This window comes from Periophthalmus magnuspinnatus, chromosome 17 (assembly GCF_009829125.3).
Source record: "Periophthalmus magnuspinnatus isolate fPerMag1 chromosome 17, fPerMag1.2.pri, whole genome shotgun sequence".
Classification (NCBI taxonomy): Eukaryota; Metazoa; Chordata; class Actinopteri; order Gobiiformes; family Gobiidae; genus Periophthalmus; species Periophthalmus magnuspinnatus.
In genome coordinates this window covers 8,740,787-8,763,840 of record NC_047142.1, presented here as the reverse complement: position 1 = coordinate 8,763,840, position 23,054 = coordinate 8,740,787, and the positions used below count along the sequence as shown (strand labels likewise).

At 37.5% G+C, this 23,054-nt stretch overlaps 1 protein-coding gene across 1 annotated transcript in view; it reads left to right on the top strand.

Moving 5' to 3' along the window:
- The window catches only part of LOC117385156 (M1-specific T cell receptor alpha chain-like), a 68,762-nt gene that overhangs the window by 41,260 nt on the left and 4,448 nt on the right, over positions 1-23,054 (top strand). Inside the window, exon 2 of the mRNA XM_033982429.2 lies at positions 7,442-7,493. Within this exon, the coding sequence (XP_033838320.1) occupies positions 7,454-7,493 (40 nt within the window). The 5' untranslated portion in view covers positions 7,442-7,453. The remainder of the gene's footprint in view (positions 1-7,441; positions 7,494-23,054) is intronic.

Genomic DNA, 23,054 nt, shown 5'->3' with positions numbered 1-23,054 from the left:
ACGTGGATGTAAAAAAAAATAAAAAATTAATTCATTTTAAAAAAGTAATAATAATTTTGAGGAGTAACTTCTGTTTTAATGTGTTAAACCCCCCTTAAACTGTGAATACTAGTTTTACTCCAGTGGTATGCAGTAGGAGTACATGCAGTAGTAGTAGTAGTTTTTGTTAAGCAGTATTGTGCGGTGTGAATGCTGGATATGATAAGATGTACTTTGGAGCAGGGACCAGACTCACAGTTCACAAATGTAAGTATGAGTCCTGATTTAGTCGTACATAAATAAAATTCTGTTCTGGTTTAGTCCAGATTTTTATGTGGTGTTGGTGTGAAAAGACTTAAGAGCAATGAGCTTTCAAAGTTCACAAAATAAACAAAGCAGGTCCTGTTTAAGTCCTGGTTTTAGTCCTGGTTCAGTCCTGGTTCAGTCCTGATTAAGTCCTGGTTTAGTTCTGGTTTAGTCCTGGTTGTTTTTACCGTGTACTTTCCTGTGGTGTGTATGGTACTGGGACCAGGTTGTACTTTGGAACAGGAGTCAGACTTACAGTACACACTAGTGAGTACTAATACTTTACTTACATTTGCACTGCATGTTACTGTTTTTTCTAAGTGTTATTGGGTTTACAAAAAATAAAGACCGATAATACATCAGTTTAGACCTGGTTTAGTCAGTAAAAGAAACATTAGTATTAAGTAGTAGTGGCAGAAGTAATAGTAGTTGTAATGGTAGTAGTAGTAGTTTTTGAATGAGTCTATAGTACTGTGTGAATGACGGGTTGAGGAAACTCATCTTTGGAGCTGGGACAAAACTCACAGTACACACGAGTGAGTACTAATAGTTCACTACATTTGTACTGCATGTGTGTAGTATTAGATTTAATGAAATGTCTTTGTGATACTGAGGCTTTTATTGTGAAGGGCTGTGGGGTGAGTACAACTGTCCTATGAGGTGACGGGACTAGGTACTGCAGATACAGGGCACATGAGATACTCTTCAAAATAAAATATGTTTAGTTTTAGTTTTTAGTTTATTTTGATTTATTTTACTTCATAATAAATCCAGAATAAGAGACTTTATGCAGTAGAATGTGAAGGACGGCCACAAAAACCCTCAGGCCAATGTGCTCCTCCATATAAATGTACAAGGCTCGAGTAAAGGTCATATCTGCAGCTCATGTGAAAGTACTGTCCCATGTGTGAGCTCCTCTAGAGAACACTGCACTAAATGTTCTTCTCAAAGTTGTTTTGGACATGGGACACGTTCAAGTTTTGTTTGGTGCTGTCCCCAGTTCTGTTACAGTAGTGAATATGTGGATATATCACTGAAGAACACAACACAGACCTGTGTATTTGTCACTTTGACCCATCTGACCCCAACATGGTACCAGACGTATATTTAGGTCATGGAATGTACTCTGTAAAGTACTAAAAGTACCAAACTACTGCAATAGTAGTAGAAGTAGTTGTTAAACCATGTAGTAGCATTTCAGTCTGCTTGTAATAGTTATAGTACTAGTCTGCAGTAGTAATAGTTTTAGTACTAGAGTGCAGTACTGTGTGAATGATAACACCCGGAAGCTGTTCTTTGGAGCAGGGACCAGACTCACAGTACATACAAGTAAGTACTAACGATTCATAACTACTACATTTGTACTACATGTGTACTTTATGTACTCAGATGTTATTGTGTTGAATAAAACAGTAGTGTTTAAAGGCTATAGTGGCAAATGCCCCAGTCTTCATAGTAGTTGCTGTACTACTAGTCTGCGGTATTAGTAAGTAGTAGAAGTATTTGGTATATATATTTGGTATTTAGCTACTACTACTACTGTAGAAGTATACAGTAGTAGTAGTAGCTATAGTATTAGTACTAGCAGCAGTAATAGTAGTAGTAGTAATGACTGATTTGGAAATATTCACATATACACCATGATTTGGGTCAAATGATTCACCCAGATTTATTTTAGTGTCACAGGAGTTTGACCCATCTGACCCCAACATGATACCAGCCGTATATTTATATCATGGAATGTACTCTGTAAAGTACTAAAAGAAGTGTAAAAACCAAGCTACTGTAGCAGTAGTAGTAGTAGTAGTAGTAGTAGTAGTAGTAGTAATAGTAGTGGTAGTTGTTGCTGTTAAACCATGTAGTAACATTTCAGTCTGCCAAAGTAGTTGTAATAGTTATAGTACTAGTCTTAGTCTGCAGTAGTGGTAGTTTTAGTACTAGAGTGCAGTACTGTGTGAATACTGGCAACTGGAAGCTGCTCTTTGGAGCAGGGACCAGACTCACAGTACACATGAGTGAGTACTAATACTTCATAACTACTGAATCTGTACTGCGTGTGTACTCTGTGTGCTCAGATATTATTGTGTTGAATAAACTGAAATGTGTTTGTGATACTGAGGCTTTTATTGTGAAGAGTAAAACTGTCCACAGTAGTAGTACTTATAGTATTGGTCTGCAGTAGTAGTAGTAGTAGTACTAGTAGTATTAGCTCCAACTCTTTAATTGCTAACGTCTACTGAACTAAAGGAGCTGTTAACTTGAAAACTATCACCTCATGACATCACAAGGTGGAACAGAGTATTTTGAGCTTTGGAGATGTAACTAATAATAAAGTGTTACTCAAACACGTGTGAATCAAACAAAAAAACAACTCTAGGTATTTTTTTGAGAAGATAACAGCATTATCAGTTAAAGCTCATGAAAGTCACTATAGGAGGTTTAAATGAGTATTTGAAGTATCTAACCTCCATGGTCCTGTGTAGACACTACACAGGATAATCTGTGTAATTCTATTTACGTACTGCTGTCCAAATTTGTATTTGTTTCACTTTGAGAAAGTTTTATAGCTATTAAAAATCCTGCTTTGGGGTTACTGTGTCAGTGGAATGAAGTAGTTTCAATCTTTATTATTATAATTTATTTGTACTTCAAAATGAGTATTTCGTGACAGGCCTAGTTGTGTTGCAGGTTCAGTGTCACCAATTTTGAAGAGTAATTTGAGTTTTAATGTGATAGAAATCCCTGAAATTGTGAATACTAGTTTTACTTCAGTGGTATGCAGTAGGGGTACATGCAGTAGTAGTAGTAGTAGTTTTTGTTAAGCAGTATTGTGTAGTGTGAATACTGGGACAGGATACAAGGTTTACTTTGGAGCAGGGACCAGACTCACAGTTCACAAATGTAAGTATGAAAAGTGAGTTCTGTTTCAGTGGTGTGTAAATTCTGAAATATAATTATTTTGGTCCTGTTCTAGTCCTGGTTCGGTCCAGGCTTGGTCTTGGTTTAGTAGCAGAGGTGCTCCACTGTGTTTTTAAACTCCATTCACCTTCACTAGAATCATTTGGTTAATTTCAGCCTTGGAATTGCCAATCTACTACTGAACTATGTAATGTGCAATGAATGGAATGTGCAACCATGGTAACTGTGCAGTGAATGTAATGTAGTTTGCAATTTTTAACTTGACCCTTTTGTGACCCCAACCCCTTGGACAACAGATGGAAATTAGCCTTTGGCTATAATCTGGCGTATTTACATTCATGTTGAATCATGTCTGTTCATCAATATGCATTGTCCCAGTCAAATAAATAAATAAAAATAAACTAAAGTTAAAAGGAGCTGTTTACTTGAAAACTACCACTTCGTGACATCACAAGGTGGTTTACATTGAAACAGATACTGACCAAGTGCACTCACTCAGCTCAATAAATATATGATGATGATAATTTGAAGAGTAATTTGAGTTTTATGTGTTAGAAATCCTTGACTCCAGTGGTATGCAGCAGGAGTACATGCTAAAGTACTAGTAGTTTTTGTTAAGCAGTATTGTGTAGTGTGAATACAGGACTCAAGAAGATTTACTTTGGAGCAGGGACCAGACTCACAGTTCACAAATGTAAGTATAAAATGAGTGTTTTGTTGGTGGCTCATGTGTGACTGTTTTAAGCAGAAGTGTCGTTTGTGTAACTTGTGACTTGAGAACTGTGAAACTGGCTGGTTCTAGTCAGGACCTGATCTGCAGAGTTCTGGATGTACTGCAGCTGTGTTAAGGCTCGTTTGGAGACAAACGATAAGTTTGTCTCTGGTTTTGACAGTAAACCTTTGATTTTTGCAATGTTTTTTAGATGGTAAAAAGTTGCAGATGTTATTGATTTGATGTGGCTGTTAAAGTTCAAGTCTGAGTCCATTATTACCCCTAGATTTCTAGCCTGATTTGAAGGTTTTAGAGAGAGAGACTGCAGGTGACTGCTGACACTTTCTCTATGTTTCTGCGAACCAAAGACTGAAGTCATACAGTCTTGTCTGAGTTAAGCTGCCAGTGAGACATAGATCTGAGTGTCATCTGCAGAGTTGTGGTACGACACATTATAGCTGCGTATTAACTGGCCTAACAGCAGCATGTAGAGACTGAACAACAGGGGTCCCAGGATTGACCCCTGGGGCACCCCACAGGTCAGGGACATTTTATCTGATATACATTTTCCAATTTCAACAAAGCACTCCCTGTTTTCTAGATATGACTTGAACCAGTTTAGTGCCGTACCAGAGATGCCCTCCCAGTCCCCTAGTCTCTGTAAGAGGATCCCATGATCCACAGTGTCAAAGGCAGCACTCAGATCTAACAGGATCAAGATTACGTCCAGAAATATAACTATTTTGGTCCCGTTCTAGTCCCGGTTTAGTCCTAGTCTAGTCCAGATTTAGTCCTTATTTTGATGTGGTTTTTGTGCAAGTGTAAACTCAGCCTTAAGAGTAATGGGTTTTCAAAGTTCACATAATAAAGTTCCCATTATGAAGTAAATGACATAATAACTAAAGCAGGTCCTGTTGCAGTCATGCTTTAGTATGGATTTAGTCCTGGTTTAGTCCTGGTTTAGTCCTAGTTGAGTTTTTGCTGTGGAGTTTCCTGTTGTGTGAATACTGGAGTGAATGTTAATAAGCTCCTCTTTGGACCAGGGACACATCTCTCTGTTTACATTCGTGAGTACAGTTAAGAAACACTTTTAAAAGAATTTCTGATTTTCTGAGTTCTGGTTTAGTCCTGGTTCAGTCCTGGTTCAGACCTGTTTTAGTCCTGGTTTAGTCCTGGTTTAGTTGGTTTAGGTGTAGTTTAGTCTGGGTTTAGACCTGCTTCAGTCCTGGTTCAGTTCTTATTTAGTCCTGGTTGAGTTTTTGCTGTGGAGTTTCCTGTTGTGTGAATGTTAATAAGCTCCTGTTTGGACCAGGGACACGTCTCTCTGTTCACATTCGTGAGTACAGTTAAACACTTTTAAAAGAATTTCTGATTTTCTGTGTTCTGGTTTAGTTCTGATTTAGTCCTGGTTCAGTCCTGGTTTAGTCCTGGTTGTTTTTACCGTGTACTTTCCTGTGGTGTGTATGGTACTGGGACCAGGTTCTACTTTGGAACAGGAGTCAGACTTACAGTACACACTAGTGAGTACTAATACTTTACTTACATTTGCATTGCATGTTACTGTTTTTCTAAGTGTTATCGGGTTTACAAAAAATAAAGACCGATAATACATCAGTTTAGACCTGGTTTAGTCAGTAAAAGAAGCATTAGTATTAAGTAGTAGTGGCAGAAGTAATAGTAGTTGTAATGGTAGTAGTAGTAGTTTTTGAATGAGTCTATAGTACTGTGTGAATGACGGGTTGAGGAAACTCATCTTTGGAGCTGGGACCCAGCTCACAGTACACACGAGTGAGTACTAATAGTTCACTACATTTGTACTGCATGTGTGTAGTATTAGATTTAATGAAATGTATTTGTGATACTGAGGCTTTTATTGTGAAGAGCTGTGGGGTGAGTACAACTGTCCTATGAGGTGACGGGACTAGGTACTGCAGATACAGGGCACATGAGATACTCTTCAAAATAAAATATGTTTAGTTTTAGTTTTTAGTTTATTTTGATTTATTTTACTTCATAATAAATCCAGAATAAGAGACTTTATGCAGTAGAATGTGAAGGACGGCCACAAAAACCCTCAGGCCAATGTGCTCCTCCATATAAATGTACAAGGCTCGAGTAAAAGTCATATCTGCAGCTCATGTGAAAGTACTGTCCCATGTGTGAGCTCCTCTAGAGAACACTGCACTAAATGCTCTTCTCAAAGTTGTTTTGGACATGGGACAGGTTCAAGTTTTGTTTGGTGCTGACCCCAGTTCTGTTACAGTAGTGAATATGTGGATATATCACTGAAGAACACAACACAGACCTGTGTATTTGTCACTTTGACCCATCTGACCCCAACATGGTACCAGACGTATATTTAGGTCATGGAATGTACTCTGTAAAGTACTAAAAGTACTTTCAGCACCAAAATACTGCAATAGTAGTAGAAGTAGTTGTTAAACCATGTAGTAGCATTTCAGTCTGCTTGTAATAGTTATAGTACTAGTCTGCAGCAGTAATAGTTTTAGTACTAGAGTGCAGTACTGTGTGAATGATAACAAGGGGAAGTTGCTCTTTGGAGCAGGGACCAGACTCACAGTACACACGAGTAAGTACTAACAATTCACAACCACTGTATCTGTACTGCGTGTGTACTCTGTATACTCAAATATTATTGTGTTGAATAAACTGAATTGTGTTTGTGATACTGGAGCCGTTACTGCAGATACAGGTGAACATAGTAAAAGACTTTCTGCAGCTGAACTAAACAAAGTACTTTTATATAAATATGATCATACTGTAGTATCACAGGAGCTGATCCATCTGATGGTAGTCATATATTTAGGTCATGTACTCTGAAAGTACTAAAAGTAGTTTAAGTACCAAAACACTCTATTAGTAGTAGTATTTGCAGTAACAGTAGTAGTTGTTGTATTAGTAGATTTTGCAGTAGTAATAGCTTTTGCAGTAGTAGTTGTATTAGTAGTTTTTGCAGTAGTGTGTACTCTAGTGTGAGTACATATGGAGCACAGAAGCTCATATTTGGAGCAGGGACCCGTCTCTCTGTTCAAACATGTGAGTACACAACACTTCACACGTTTAACACACAAACTGCATATTTAGACTGAGCTCTTCTTCTCTCAAACAGAAAACACTCTGTTCCACCTTGTGATGTCATCATGTGGTAATACAGGAAGTGCTCCACTGTGTTTTTAAACTCCATTCACCTTCACTAGAATCATCTGGATGATTTCAACCTTGGAATTTCCAATCTACTACTGAACTAAAGTTAAAAGGAGCTGTTTACTTAAAAACTACCACTTCATGACATCACAAGGTGGTTTACATTGAAACAGATACTGACCAAGTGCATTCACTGAATAAATATATATGATGATAATTTGAAGAGTAATTTGAGTTTTTATGTGTTAGAAATCCTTGAAACCGCAAACAATTTCAGTGGTATGCAATAGGAGTACATGCAGTAGTAGTAGTAGCAGTGGTAGTTTTTGTTAAGCAGTATTGTGTAGTGTGATTGGACAGATAGGATACAAGATGTACTTTGGATCAGGGACCAGACTCACAGTTCACAAATGTAAGTATGTCTGTGGCTCATATGTGATTGTTTTAAACAGAAAACTAATTTGTGTAACGTATGACTTGAGAACTTGGCAAAATACACACTAGTCCTGCTTTAGTCCTGGTTCAGTCCTGGTTTAGTTCTGGTTTAGTCCTGGTTTAGTAAAGATTTTGTCTCTATTTTGATGTGGTATTACTGCAGAGCAGTATTTTCAAAGTTTACAGTCTGCAGAAGTAGTTGTATTAGTTATAGTACTAGTCTGCAGTAGTGGTAATTTTAGTACTAGAGTGCAGTACTGTGTGAATGGTAACATCGGGAAGCTGCTCTTTGGAGCTGGGACAAGACTCACAGTACACACGAGTGAGTACTAATACTTCATAATTACTGCATCTGTACTGCGTGTGTACTCTGTGTACTCAGATATTATTGTGTTGAATAAACTGAAATGTGTTTGTGAAACTGAGGCTTTTATTGTGAAGAGTAAAACTGTATTTGGAGGTGATGTATTATCTGTCTGATGGTACTAGTAGTTACAGTACTAGTCTACAGTAGTTGCAGTATTCGTCCCAGTTTACAGTAATAGTAGCTGTAGTACTGGTCTGCAGTAATAAATTTATTTGACCCAGTTTGCAGAAGTAGTAGTATTTGCACTAGTCTGCAGTAGTAGTTGTAGTAATAATAGTACTATTTATAGTACTATTCTGCAGCAGTAGTAGTATTTGTACTAGCCTGCAGTAGTAGTAAAAATAGTAGTAGTATTTATAGTACTAGCTTGCAGTAGCAGTAGTTATAGTACTAGTCTGTAGTAGTTGTAGTATTCGTCCCAGTTTACAGTAATAGTAGTTATAGTACTGGTCTGTAGTACAGTGTGAATACTAACACGTACCGGCTGTACTTTGGGGCAGGGAGCAGACTCACAGTACACACGAGTGAGTAACAAAAACACTTTAATATTTAAAATGTTAGATTTGACTTTGTTTGATTTTGTTTTTGTTTTTATAAAATGGTTGAGATCAGCTCTAAACATCGACAGAGCTCGTCTGTCATTCTTCTAGAAAATCACTATCGACCATGAAAAATCCCAAATCGAACCATTCTAATTAGAATATCCACCAAATGTAATAATAAACCAGTGGCACAGTGGCTGAGTCACATTCTAACCTCACAGCAACAGGGTCCCAGGTTCGACTCCCGGCAGCGCGGGGTCTTTCTGTGTTTGCATGTTCTTCCTGTGTCTGGGGGGGGGTTCCTCCTGAAAACAAACATGAGATCAGTCATGGGATGGTCCAGGTGCAGTAGCAGTATTAATAATAGTAGTATTTGCAGTATCAGTAGTAGCCACATTTGTAGTTTTTGCTTGAGTCTGAAGTACTGTGTGTATGATGGGGCGAGGAAACTCATCTTTGGAACTGGCACCACTGTCACGGTACATATGAGTGAGTACTTTTACTGCAGTTATTGCATACAATTACTGCATACTGAGGGTTTTTTATGTTTGGTATTCGGTGGCTTCTCCTGTATCTGCCAGATGCCCTCCCTGATGCAGTCAAACTATTAAACTGAGATGAGGTTTTAGAAACTCTCCCCATGAGGACGTTTTCTTTTAGTCCCGGTTTAGTCCCAATTTAGACCTGCTTAAGTCCTGGTTTAGTCCTGGTTTAGTCCTGGTGTAGTCCTTATGATTGCTTAGGGTTATAATAAATGAAAGCTTAAATTAAATCAAATATAAAAGTTTGTCAATGAGTTTTTTTTGTCGTCGTGGCGATGCGTCACCAGGACAATATGTTTTTGCGGCGCTCTCATGACAAGTTCTTGTGCCCTCACTTCGATGTGTTGCCGTGATGATGGGTTTTTGTATTGACAGGACGATGAGTTTTTGTGTCGCCATGATGATGTGTCGTCATGACGATGTGTCGCCATGATGATGCGTCGCCATGACGATGCGTCGCCTGACGATGCGTCGCCATGACGATGCGTCGCCATGACGATGCGTCGCCATGACGATGCGTCGCCATGATGATGTGTCGTCATGATGCTGAGTTTTTGTGCTGCTCTGAGCTGAGGTGTGTCTGGAGGCTTAAACAAACTGACCTTTGGAGCTGGGATCCTCCTCACAGTCAAGACCTGTGAGTTTTATGATCCTGTTATTTTACAGTTACAAACACAGTATATGTTGTACTGTAGTATTTGTAGTAGTACTTTTGCACTGCAGTATTTGCATTAGTATTTGTAGTACTGCAGTATTTGAAGCATTAGTTTATTTTATATGTATCCTCATTAGTTGCTACTGTGGTAGAAAGTCATGGTCCTGGGGTCCATGGCTAAAAATACTATCAAATACACAAACAGTTATTAAACAAGAGTTCATTGGACCAGTAGTCAGCCAGTACTGCTTTAGTACTGCAGTATTTGTATTAGTATTAGTATTTATAGTTGTATTTGTAATACTGCTAATTTGTAGTACTGCAGTATTTGTAGTATTATTTGTAGTACTGCAGTATTTGTCCCTGGTCAGAGCAGTGTGTGACTTCTTCCTCAAACTGGAGGCTGTACTTTGGAGCAGGGACCAGGCTCACTGTGCACAACTGTGAGTACTTTTACATCAGAATGTGTTTTAATGCAGTTAAACAGATTTTAAACAGATTTTAAACTCAACATCACTTCTACATGATTTCTGATGGTCAGTGAACAGTTTTAAATGGAGAGGACTTTACTCAGTTCCCTCCTGTGAGCCGTACAAACATCTTATTGTTATATTTGCCCTTCTTTCATCATCTACAGACGTTTGTCTCCTCTCAATTTTGGCAAAATCCTTGATTATGTTTTTAAAACTAATAGAGCTCGGCATGGAACCTCATAATACAGCTGTTACTATGGAAATCCACCATGTTTGGGCCAGTAGTACAACACTCTCATACACATATATTACTCACAACAATGTTAAAAGATAAACGAAAATACGGTGGAACAACCTGATGAACTGCTGGGTCACTGCTGGTAAATACATCTCTCTCTAGTACTACTAGTAGAAGCATCAGTAGTAGTAGTAGTAGTAGTAGTAGTAGTAGTAGTAGTAGTAGTAGTAGTAGCAGTAGTAGTAGTAGTAGTAGTAGTAGTAGTAGTAGTAGTAGTAGTAGTAGTTTTTGTACTGGAGTGCAGTGTTGTGTGAATAACCTGAAGATCATCTTTGGAACAGGAGCCTCACTCCGAGTCCAAATCTGTGAGTCACATTTGACTTTATCACTTTGTTTCAACATCAATGGTCAGAGGTCAGAGTTCAGTCAGAGGTCAAACATTGGTCACTACATGGAGATAATGACTTTGGTGTGATATTTCATGTGTTTGGAGATGCAGCAGAGACCAGATTTGACACGTCTGCATCACAGACTGCACAAAGAAGTTTATATTACAGTCTGTGGTCTGCATTAAAAAAAAAGAAAAAAAAAACTCATCAAACTTTATTCTTTTGGCAAAGTAAAATACTGAAAATATAGTGAAGCTAACCACTAGCATGAGGAGGTTAGTGCTGAGGAGCACAGGGCTGTGTGACTGGAGTTGGAGTGTCTCCACTGTACTTTGGAGCAGGGACGAGACTCACTGTGCACAACTGTGAGTACTTTTACTTAAATACATCAGGATGTGTTTAAATACAGTTAAACACATTTTAAACACATTTAAAGTCATTTTCAACATCACTTCTACGAGATTTCTGATGGTCAGTGATCAGCTTTTGAATAGAGAGGACTCAACTTTATAGTGTTTGTAGTAGTGCAGTAGTTGCAGTAATAATTTTGTTCTGCAGTATTAGTAGTATTTGTAGTTATATTTGAGTACTGCAGTACTTGTTGAGTAGTTAGTGTTGTGCAGTGCACTGCAGTGTGACTGGACTAAACCAGAACAAGATCCTGTTTGGGACCAGGACCAGACTCTCAGTCCAGACCCGTGAGTACACAAGTTTAAGACCTGAGTTTAAGACCTGAGTTTAAGACCTGAGTTTAAGACCTGAGTTTAAGACCTGAGTTTAAGACCTGAGTTTAAGACCTGAGTTTATGACCTGAGTTTAAGACCTGGGTTTAAGACCTGAGTTTAAGACCTGGGTTTAAGGAGTTAATTATACTGATATTTTAAATATATTTTGGACCAGATGACCAATCATTTATGTTTTGTTAGAAAGAAGTAATATTAAAGGCCCTGTATGTGATTTTTGCCATGTGTTTGAGTAAAATGTGTCCTGTCCCAGTGCAGATAAACAGGTCACAATAAGTCCACTGTGCACCAAGTATTTTACTGTCCGGTAGTATAACCTTCAACAGAGAAGTGTTAAAGATGTCAGTTAAAGTATTTGGTGTGAGTTGTGGTATTTCGCGTTGAGTAGAAGTATCATTAGTTGTATTTTTGGTGTGTTGTGTTTTTGGCCTGGTCTGTGTGACTGTGTGAACACTGGGTACAGCAGACTCCTGTTTGGAGCGGGGACATGGCTCTTAGTCCACACGTGTAAGTTTAAATACTTTTTTTTGGTCACATTTTGAGTTTTATATTTTAATCTTTTGTCTTGAGCCTCTTGGACCTGCTCATCCTCAGCTCGAACTTTAATGCGAGGGCTCATGACTCTGCTGACGTCTGTGGTCATTTCACATGGTCAGAAAACCACAGTAAAAACATATGTAAACAAACTGGCCTGTGTTCAAACTACACACAGGGGTCAGTGATGGAGCAGGTGGAGTTTAGCATTAAACAAAATCACTGCCAAACAAAGTCAGAAACAGAACACTACACAGAATAATGAGTGTGAGCCCAGACTGAAACGCCTGGTACAGTGAGTACAGTGTTGCACTGAAGTTTATAGCTTTACTTCCTGGTTGGACACGGGCAGCAGATGTGACATACGCACATGTGTTGCCTTGGCGATGGGTTTTTGTGTTGCCGTGTCGCTGGGTGTGTCTAAAAGTGGGTTCAAGATCATCTTTGGAAAAGGAACCAGGCTCACGGTTCACTCAGGTAAGAAATTACATCATATTTATTATTCTGAATATGAAATCAGGTTAATAACGACAGCTGTGTCCAGGATTAGGATTAAAACAGTGAGTTGCATCTTAAATGTTCAATGTCCAAATATGAGCCTCACTCACAGCACTGATGGAAGCTTTGTGTCATTTCACACAATATGATGTTAAACAGGATCAAATAAGACCAACCTCTGCACATACAACTGTGTATCTGAGGTCTGTAGTACTGCAGAAATTATCAATCAATCAAATATGTAGTAACTAGTGATAAACCAGTCCAGCTTCTTCAGTTCTGATACCGATACTATGCCTTTAAGTATGTGCCTATATTACCCGATACCACTGTAGGCATATCTAATAAATAGTGTTATGTAACTGTTATGTATCCTTTACAGAACTGAACAGCTTCATATGAATAAACGTGCAACATTATGAAACGTTCTGGGCAAAAATCATCCTGTAAATCGTCTTGTTACATCCAATTAAAGGCTTAACCGATATCATGGAACCGATACTTGATCCTGTTAATGTTTCAGTATCAGTGTCATGGAAGCAACACCTTAAACACAACACACCAGAGGTTTAATATCACTCGATAACTCAATGTTCAGCATAAAATAGCAGTAATCTACTGCACTAAAGTATTTGTAGTAGTGCAGTATTCATAGTAGTATTTGCAGTACTGCAGTATTTGTCCCTGGTCAGAGCAGTGTGTGACTTCTTCCTCAAACTTGAAGCTGTACTTTGGAGCAGGGACCAGGCTCACTGTGCATCTCTGTGAGTAACATTTATTTACTCTTAGTGAATATACTCCAGGGAGGGCATCTGACACACACAGGGCATCTGATACACACAGGGAGGGCATCTGACACACACAGGGCATCTGATACACACAGGGAGGGCATCTGACACACAGGGATACAGAAGAATGGGAGGACATCTGACTACACTATTGGTAGTAATATTTTAGTACTGCAGCTTTATAGTATTTGTACTGCAGTATTTGTAGTATTTGTAGTAATATTTTAGTTGAGTTCATTGGTTTATTTGAACAGACAAAGACATTCATCTCATAAAATAGACATGTTTTACACCAGATGCAGTTAAAGCTCGTTTCCATCTGCAGTTCCCCGGCAGGTTATAAACTATTCAAATACATCAAAGTATCCATTTACAATCAGACCTGCACTCTACCAGTCTTTCACATAAAAACATCACACTCCACATCTACACATTTAAAAGTACTCAAATATTATATCAAAATATTAGTGCTGTAGCATTTGTAGTAATATGTGTATCAGTAATATGTGTAGTAACAACGTGAAAGTGAGGGCCCCTGTAGTAGTAGTAGTAGTAGTAGTAGTAGTAGTAGTAGTAGTAGTAGTAGTAGTAGTACTAGTAGTAGTAGTAGTAGTAGTAGTAGTAGTAGTAGTAGTAGTAGTAGTAGTAGTAGTTTTTGTACTGGAGTGCAGTGTTGTGTGAATAACCTGAAGATCATCTTTGGAACAGGAGCCTCACTCCGAGTCCAAATCTGTGAGTCACATTTGACTTTATCACTTTATTTCAACATCAACTGTCAGAGGTCAGAGGTCAGAGTGAGCAGTGATTTGATAAATATTGGTCACTACATGGAGCTAATGACTTTGGTGTGACATTTCATGGGTTTGGAGATGCAAAGTAAAATATTGAAAATATAGTGAAGCTAAGCACGAGCATGAGCAGGTTAGTGCTGAGGAGCACAGGGCTGTGTGACTGATGTTGGACTGTACTTTGGAGCAGGGACGAGACTCACTGTGCACAACTGTGAGTACTTTTACTTAAATACATCAGACAGTGTTTTAATGTAGTTAAACACATTTTAAACACATTTTAAACACATTTAAAGTCATTTTCAAAAGTAACTCAACTCCATAGTGTTTGTAGTACTGCAGTATTTGTAGTAATATCTGTAGTGCTGCGGTAACAGTAGTACTGCAGTATTTGTTGTAGTATTTGTTGAACTGCAGTATTTGTCCCTGGTCAGAGCAATGTGTGACTTCTTCAAACTTCAAACTGTACTTTGGAGCAGGGACCAGACTCACTGTGCATCTCTGTGAGTAACATTTATTTACTTCAAATAAATATACTCCAGGGAGGGCATCTGACACACTACAGTGTTTATAGTAGTGCAGTATTTGCAGTAATAATTTTGTTCTGCAGTATTAGTAGTATTTGTAGTTATATTTGAGTACTGCAGTACTTGTTGAGTAGTTAGTGTTGTGCAGTGCACTGCAGTGTGACTGGACTAAACCAGAACAAGATCCTGTTTGGGACCAGGACCAGACTCTCAGTCCAGACCCGTGAGTACACAAGTTTAAGACCTGAGTTTAAGACCTGGGTTTAAGACCTGAGTTTAAGACCTGGGTTTAAGGAGTTAATTATACTGATATTTTAAATATATTTTGGACCAGATGACCAATCATTTATGTTTTGTTAGAAAGAAGTAATATTAAAGGCCCTGTATGTGATTTTTGCCATGTGTTTGAGTAAAATGTGTCCTGTCCCAGTGCAGATAAACAGGTCACAATAAGTCCACTGTGCTCCGTCTGTGTCTAGTTATAAAGTATTTTACTGTCCGAAAATCAGGAACTAGCATGCTAGTTGTTGTTAGCTTTATCATGATGACAAAACTCTGCTCTGGTCTCTGAGAGTTGTGAAAAGTGCTTATAAACTCATCATGGTGAATCATTAGGATGTTCTGAATGCATAAGGTAAGTGACGAATAACACTGTTTTTTTACAGTGTAACTCTGAGGACTGAATGTGGTAAAACAGTATGTGAAACACACTGGCAAATTGTACCAAAAAAGTATTTCATTTTAAGTATCTGTACTATTGCACTTGAGATATTTGCACCGTAGTATTTGAGGTATTTGTACTGCAGCAGTGTGTAGTGTGACTTACTCTGGTTCATCCAAACTCCAGTTCGGACGCGGGACAACTTTGACAGTTCAGTTCTGTGAGTACTTAAAAAAAAAAAAAAATGCAAAAAAAAAAAAACATGTACACATTTATACACTAAACAAATACTTTATACATATTTCACATGTCTTCATTACAACAGTACACAGTGTAACAACATGGAAGGGAGGGCACCTGTAGTAATGAAGAAATTTATATATGCAGTCTATGGTCTGCATCCAAAAACAAACCTTTTCAAACTAGTAACATACTGAAAATATAGTGAAGTTAAGCACGAGCATGAGCAGGTTAGTGCTGAGGAGCACAGGGCTGTGTGACTGATGTTGGAGTGAACCGACTGTACTTTGGAGCAGGGACGAAACTCACTGTGCACAACTGTGAGTACTTTTACTTAAATACATCAGGATGTGTTTAAATACAGTTAAACACATTTTAAACACATTTTAAACTGAATTAAACTCATTTCAACACATTTTCAACATTATTTCGATGTTTAAAGATCTTAAATATTTGCACATTTTTCAAAAATCAAACTGAAGATTCATTTTGGCAGTGAATACAACGGAAAAGTAAAGTAGTAGTAGTAGTAGTAGTAGTAGTAGTAGTAGTAGTAGTAGTTTGTGTACTGGAGTGCAGTGTTGTGTGAATAACCTGAAGATCATCTTTGGAACAGGAGCCTCACTCCAAGTCCAAATCTGTGAGTCTCATTTGACTTTATCACTTTACTTGAAGGTCAACAGTCAGGTCAGAGGTCAGGTCAGAGGTCAGAGGTCAGGTCAGAGGTCAGTGTGAGCAGTGATCTGAAACAGAACCAAATTTGCGTCAAAATTGAACCTCAGGTATAAATAAAGTTATTGATTGATTACAAGCACACAGACATTGGCATTGGCAGACATTAAACCTCTTTAAACTTTCTTCTAAAACTCCACGTCACTGAAATGAACCAAGGCCACAGCTCACACACAACATTGCTGGTGTATTTGTCAAGTAAAATGCTGCAAATATAGTCAAGCTAAACACTACCAGATCTGCCAACAGACTCACGGTCCGAGCACTTCAGGGTCAGACTGCCTCAGTGTCAGAGGTCGGAGGTCAGGTTAGTGCTGAGGAGCGCAGGGCTGTGTGACTGGATTTGGAGGAGCCCGACTGTACTTTGGAGCAGGGACGAGACTCACTGTGCACAACTGTGAGTACTTTTACTTAAATACATCAGGATATGTTTAAATACATTTAAGTACACATTTAAAGTCATTTTCAGCATTACTTCTACATGATTCCTGATGCTCAGTGATCAGCTTTTGAATAGAAAGGACTCAAGAAAACATTTGAATGAACGTCAAAGCTAGTGTTTAGTATCTTAAAATCTCCATTGGTTTAACATTAGGCTCACTGAACAATCGTGAGTTACTTTTATAAATTCACTGTAAATCACATAACAGACATTAAGATTTGAACAGCTTAAGATTCAATACAGGCCAAATTTATGCTAAATTATAATGAAGATTACAAATTAACTCATCGCTTTTGGAATAAACGCACATTTAGATATCACCAAATATCTGCACCTTGTTCAAGATCAGACCAGTGCCAATATCTGAGGAAATCACCCCATATTCACAATAACCAACAAATTATTAGTTAAAAAAGTGCTGCAGTACCATGTCTGATCAGTGTCAGACGAGAGTTTCTGTGGCCCTCAGACTCACAGTGGGACTTACTCTTCAAACAAACTCATTTTTGGGACAGGATCTAGGCTCAGCGTCCACAACAGTAAGAAATGATATGTTTTTAAGAATGCTTTTACAGGTGTATGTACATGTGTATATTTTATAATTAATGTTTTTTGTCTACATTTTTATTTACTGATTTAGTTATGCTAATTAGATTATAATATGGCAGTCCATCAGAAATGTCAAATTCACAGTGTTTATTCTTAGAGATAGAAGCAAAATCGATCATACTTAATCATCAAAGTTCTGGGCATGCTCAATTAGCAAAAACCATGCTAAATTGGGCAATGACAGTTTTTACGACTGTTAGCATTAGCACGTCCGTTGTTGTCTGGGGGAGTCTCTCTGTTAGCATTAGCACATCTGTAATTGTTTGCAGAGTTTGATTATTAGCATTAGCACGTCTGTTGTCATCCGGGATAGTTTGTTTGTTAGCATTAGCACATCTGTAATTGTTTGGGGAGTTTGATTATTAGCATTAGCACGTCTGTTGTTTGGGGCTGTTTGTCTGTTAGCATTAGCACGTCTGTTGTTTGGGGCTGTTTGTCTGTTAGCATTAGCATGTCTGTTGTTGTCTGGAGGAGTTTCATTATGTGACTCTCTCTGGGACCAGACTGACGTTTGGATCAGGGACCAGGCTTTTTGTTCACGCAGGTCAGTCCCATCACAAAACTGTAAATTGTTCGACTCTGATGACGTCATTATTCCCAAATAGAGCCAGGCGTTATTAAAATAAATTTCTATTCAATATTACTTTTAAATCCTTGTTTAGTCCTGGTTCAGTCCTGGTTCAGTCTTGGTCTAGTTTTGGTTTAGTCCTGTTTTATTCCAGATTTATTCCTGGTCTAGTCCTGGTTTGATCCTCGTCTAGTCCTGGTTTAGTGTGGATTCAATCCTACCTCAGTCCTGGTTTAGTCCAGGTTTAGTCCTGGTCTAGTTCCGGTTTTATCCTGGCTTAGTTCTGGTTTAGCCCTGTTTTATTCCCAGTTTAGTCCTGATCTAGTCCTGATTTAGTCTTGATTCAGTCCCGGTTCAGTCCTTGTTTAGTTCTGGTTTAGTCCTGTTTTACTCCTGGTTTAGTCCTGGTCTAGTCCTGGTTTGATCTTTGTCTAGTCCTGGTTTAGTCTTGATTCAGTCCTGGCTTAGTTCTGGTTTAGTTCTGGTATAGTCCTGGTTTAGTCTTGGTCTGAGTTGGTTGAGTTCTTGTCTCACGTTCTCTTATAGTGTGTCTCAGTCTTGGAACAAACTGTTTTTTGGATCTGGGGTCCGACTCTTTGTGGATCCAGGTAGGACTGGCACACAGGGAGGGCATCTGACACACAGGGAGGGCATCTGACACACAGGGAGGGTTAGGTCTCACAGTGGACAGAGGTTACCTGGGCAAGTGACTGCAAACAGTATAAAACATATTAAAATTGAATTACATGTATTATCATTACTCTTCTTATTATCATATTGTTATATTTACTTACATTTTTTATTAGATGGTTACTATAGTTACGCTCGTTCTGCACAGTACGGGACTTTCTTGGTTGTTGTTGAGGGGCGGGTCACTGTGGGACATGGACAAACTCCAGACTTCAGTTTGGAAGCGGCACCCGGCTCTCCGTTCAGACCCGTGAGCCTGCAGACTTATTCACTTCTTGACGTACTTGCTGATTTAGTTACTTAAAGCAGAGATATTGTGCTTGTGTCTTGCCTTTGAAAACAGGTTGTCCAAAGAAAAAGTTTCAGTTTTTAGGCCACTATTAATCCTAACGGTAAAACTGATGTCAGAAAATCGTTGCACCATAAATTTGCCAAAACAGATTTTTCAAATAGCTAAAGTTTGGTTCATGCTTTTTGGAGAAGCATGCCTCTGGTAAGTTCTAGATCAAATGTCCAGGTAAGTAGCCTATGCAAAAAATGACATTTAAAATCCATCTCAAATATTGCAAATTAAATAAAATAAAACCTGAAACTTGGGGGTATTGAACTATGCATAAATAAAGAGAATTGTGAGCATTGTTAATTAACTTAATTAACTAACTTAAGATATGAAACTTTGACAAAAATCTGACCAAAGGAGTAAATTCTATCTGCAAATATTTCATAAAGAATCTCCCATGGTTATTACAGATCACATTTGGTTAACTCTGGGTTGGTTAACTCTGGTTTAGTGTTATGGTTGTGTTATGGTGTGACTGAATCTGGAATTAGGAAACTCTTTTTTGGATCCGGGACGACTCTCACTGTTCAAATATGTGAGTTTAAACAAAATGTATAACCACCATTTTGTTTTACTATATAATCTATATTAAAAAAATATATGTATATTGAGTTTTAAATATTTAACATCACAGTTTTACTGATGACATCTGTAAATAACATAAAAAAAAAAACCTCTGACAAATATGAAACTTTAACCAAAATCTGACTAAATGATAAAATTCAATCTGCAGATATTTCATAAAGTATCTCCCATAGTTACTGCAAATCATGTTTGGTCAACTCTGGCCTTGTTAACTCTGGTTTGATTAACTCTGGTTTGGTGTTATGGTTGTGTTATGGTGTGACTGGCTCTGGGATTAATAAACTCATCTTTGGATCCGGGACGGCTCTCACTGTTCTAATATGTGAGTGAGTTTAAACAAAATTTACAACCACCACTTTTTACTATAGAATCCTTAAATAATAATAATTGAAAAAAAATGATATTTAATTTTGAATATTTAACATCACAATTTTACTGATGACATCTGTGAATAACATAATAAAATTTGACAGATTCCACACAAGGATCCGAAATGACCAGATTTGTGCAGATTATTAATTAACTCAACTCATTATTACTCAACTCAAATTAACTCATTACTGAAAAGTATGAAACTTTTAACCAGAATCTGATCAAAAGTAATTTCAGTCTGCAGATATTTCATAAAGTATCTCCCATGGTTAATGCAGATCATGTTTGTTTAACTCGGGCTCGTTTAACTCGGGCTCGTTTAACTCGGGCTCGTTTAACTCGGGCTCGTTTAACTCGGGCTCGTTTAACTCGGGCTCGTTTAACTCGGGCTCGTTTAACTCGGGCTCGTTTAACTCGGGCTCGTTTAACTCGGGTTTGGTCCCCGTGTCTCTGGTTTGGTGTTATGGTTGTGTTATGGTGTGACTGGCTCTGGTTACGGGAAATTCACTTTTGGCTCCGGGACGACTCTCACTGTTCAAATACGTGAGTTTAAACAAATTTAACACAAATAATATTTATTATATATAAAATATATTTAGAATTTTCAATATTTAACTTCACATTTTCAATAAACTTGTGTTGACTCTTGTTTAGGAGATAAAAGATAAAATAATCCAGATTATTTAAATTCACACTGACACAGATGTAAAACTTTTGTCAACAGTTGTTAAAGCTGTACTCTGTAGTATTTCTAGTGGAGGGTCCATCAACTGCTTGTGTCCACGGAGATGTCATTACTTTACCTGGAATGTCCCACACTATAGCATTACACTTCTCCACCTCCATGGAGACAAGCAGGTGACACCTCCAGGCATAGGTACAGGTCAGATCTGCGGAGAGGCTACCCTGCTCACAGTAAGAATGTTTTTCAAGGTATTTCTGAGCAATAAAAACACCTATAATACAATACATGCAACATAGATATATTTAATGCCATGCTGTGGAACATTCCAAGTAAAGCCTAAATATCTCCATAGCCATGCAGTTAGCAGATCCTTCACCAGAAAAGTGACATACTGCAACTTTAAATGAATAAAAGCTCAAACTTTACCACTGCATTTGGACATGTACTAAACCTAAACCAAACCTTTTCAGGCTGAGGTCTGTTCACTTATCACTGTCAACACCAGAAACATATTTCATGTTCATATTTCATTCAAGTCATTACAATCACATTTATTATAGACGTCAAAATGTGCTTCAGCTCATTCATCAAATATAAACTTCTGTGCTGCACAACTGTCACTGGAATCTGCCGATAGGATCAGGATCTGACCATGTTCCGGCGGCTCTGGTTTGGTGTTATGGTTGTGTTATGGTGTGACTGACTCTGGGATTAATAAACTCATCTTTGGATCTGGGACGACTCTCACTGTTCAAATATGTGAGTTTAAACTAAATTTACAACCATCTTTTTTTTTTTTACTATAGAATCTTTAAATAATAATAATAATAATAATACAGATATTTAATTTAAAATTTGTAACATCACAGTTACTGATGACATCTGTGAATAACATAATAAAATATGACAGATTATACACAAGAAATGCGATAGATCCATAATAACCCGATTTGTGCATTTTGTTAATTAAAACAGATCATGTTTGGTCAACTCTGGTTTGGTTAACGTGTCTCTGGTTTGGTGTTATGGTTGTGTTATGGTGTGACTGGCTCTGGGATTAATAAACTCATCTTTGGATCTGGGACGGCTCTCACTGTTCTAATATGTGAGTTTAAAAGAAATTTAACACAATTATTGTATTTAAAATAAAATAAAATACAGGTCTATATTAAATTTGTAATATTTAATTTCACATTTTCACAGTTACAAAACACATGGTAACACTTGTTTAGGAGATAAAAACTAAAATAATCCAAGATATGATATTTATGATCAGGATCTGACCATGTTCTGGCGGCTCTGGTTTGGTGTTATGGTTGTGTTATGGTGTGACTGACTCTGGTTACGGGAAATTCACTTTTGGATCTGGGACGATTCTCACTGTTCAAATATGTGAGTTTAAATGAAATTTAAAAAAATATATATTTTTACTATTTAATTGTCTCTAAAATATTATATATATATATATATATATATATATATATATATATATATATATATATATATATATATATATATATATATATATATATATATATATATATATTAATATGTTAATATTTACTATCACAATTTTATTGATGATCTATAAATAACATAAAAAAGTTTGACAGATTATACACAAGAAATGTCCTTGATCCATACTGACCTGAATTGTGCACATGTGAGTGAATTAACTCAACTCCAACTCTAAACTTTATGAAATATCTGCAGATTGTGTTTGGTCAGATATTGGTTAAAGTGTCTCCCATAGTTACAGCAGATCATGTTTGGTCAACTCTGGTTTGGTCAACTCTGGTTTGGTTGCCGTGTCTCTGGTTTGGTGTTATGGTTGTGTTATGGTGTGACTGGCTCTGGGGTTCGTAAACTCATCTTTGGATCTGGGACAACTCTCACTGTTCAAATTTGTGAGTTTAAAAGAAATTTAACACAATTATTACATTTTAAATAAATAAAATATAGGCCTATATTGATTTTTTTATGTTTTATTTTACATTTTCACAGTTAAAAAAACACATGGTAACTCTTGTTTAGGAGATAAAAACTAAAATATTCCAGAATATGTTATTTAAAGTCAGTATCTGACCATGTTCCAGCGGCTCTGGTTTGGTTAACTCTGGTTTGGTTAACTCTGGTTTGGTTAACTCTGGTTTGGTTAACTCTGGTTTGGTGTTATGGTTGTGTTATGGTGTGACTGAATCTGGCGTTCGTAAACTCATCTTTGGATCCAGGACGACTCTCACTGTTCTAATATGTGAGTTTAAATGAAATTTAAAAGACAAACATATAATTTTCTTCTTTTTTTTTTCAAGACAAATGCTTCAACATTTTATGTCAGATTGGCACAGATACACAACACTGAAACACAACACACAGGTATAGAGCTCTGTCCCACACAGGACGCTCCTCATCGCACTGTAAAAATGAGGATTTAAAGGTCCTTTATTACAGACCTGGAGCTGTGTTTTGTTTCATTCACACATGTTTGAGTAACACTTTATTATTAGTCTCTCTACATCCACAAAGCTCA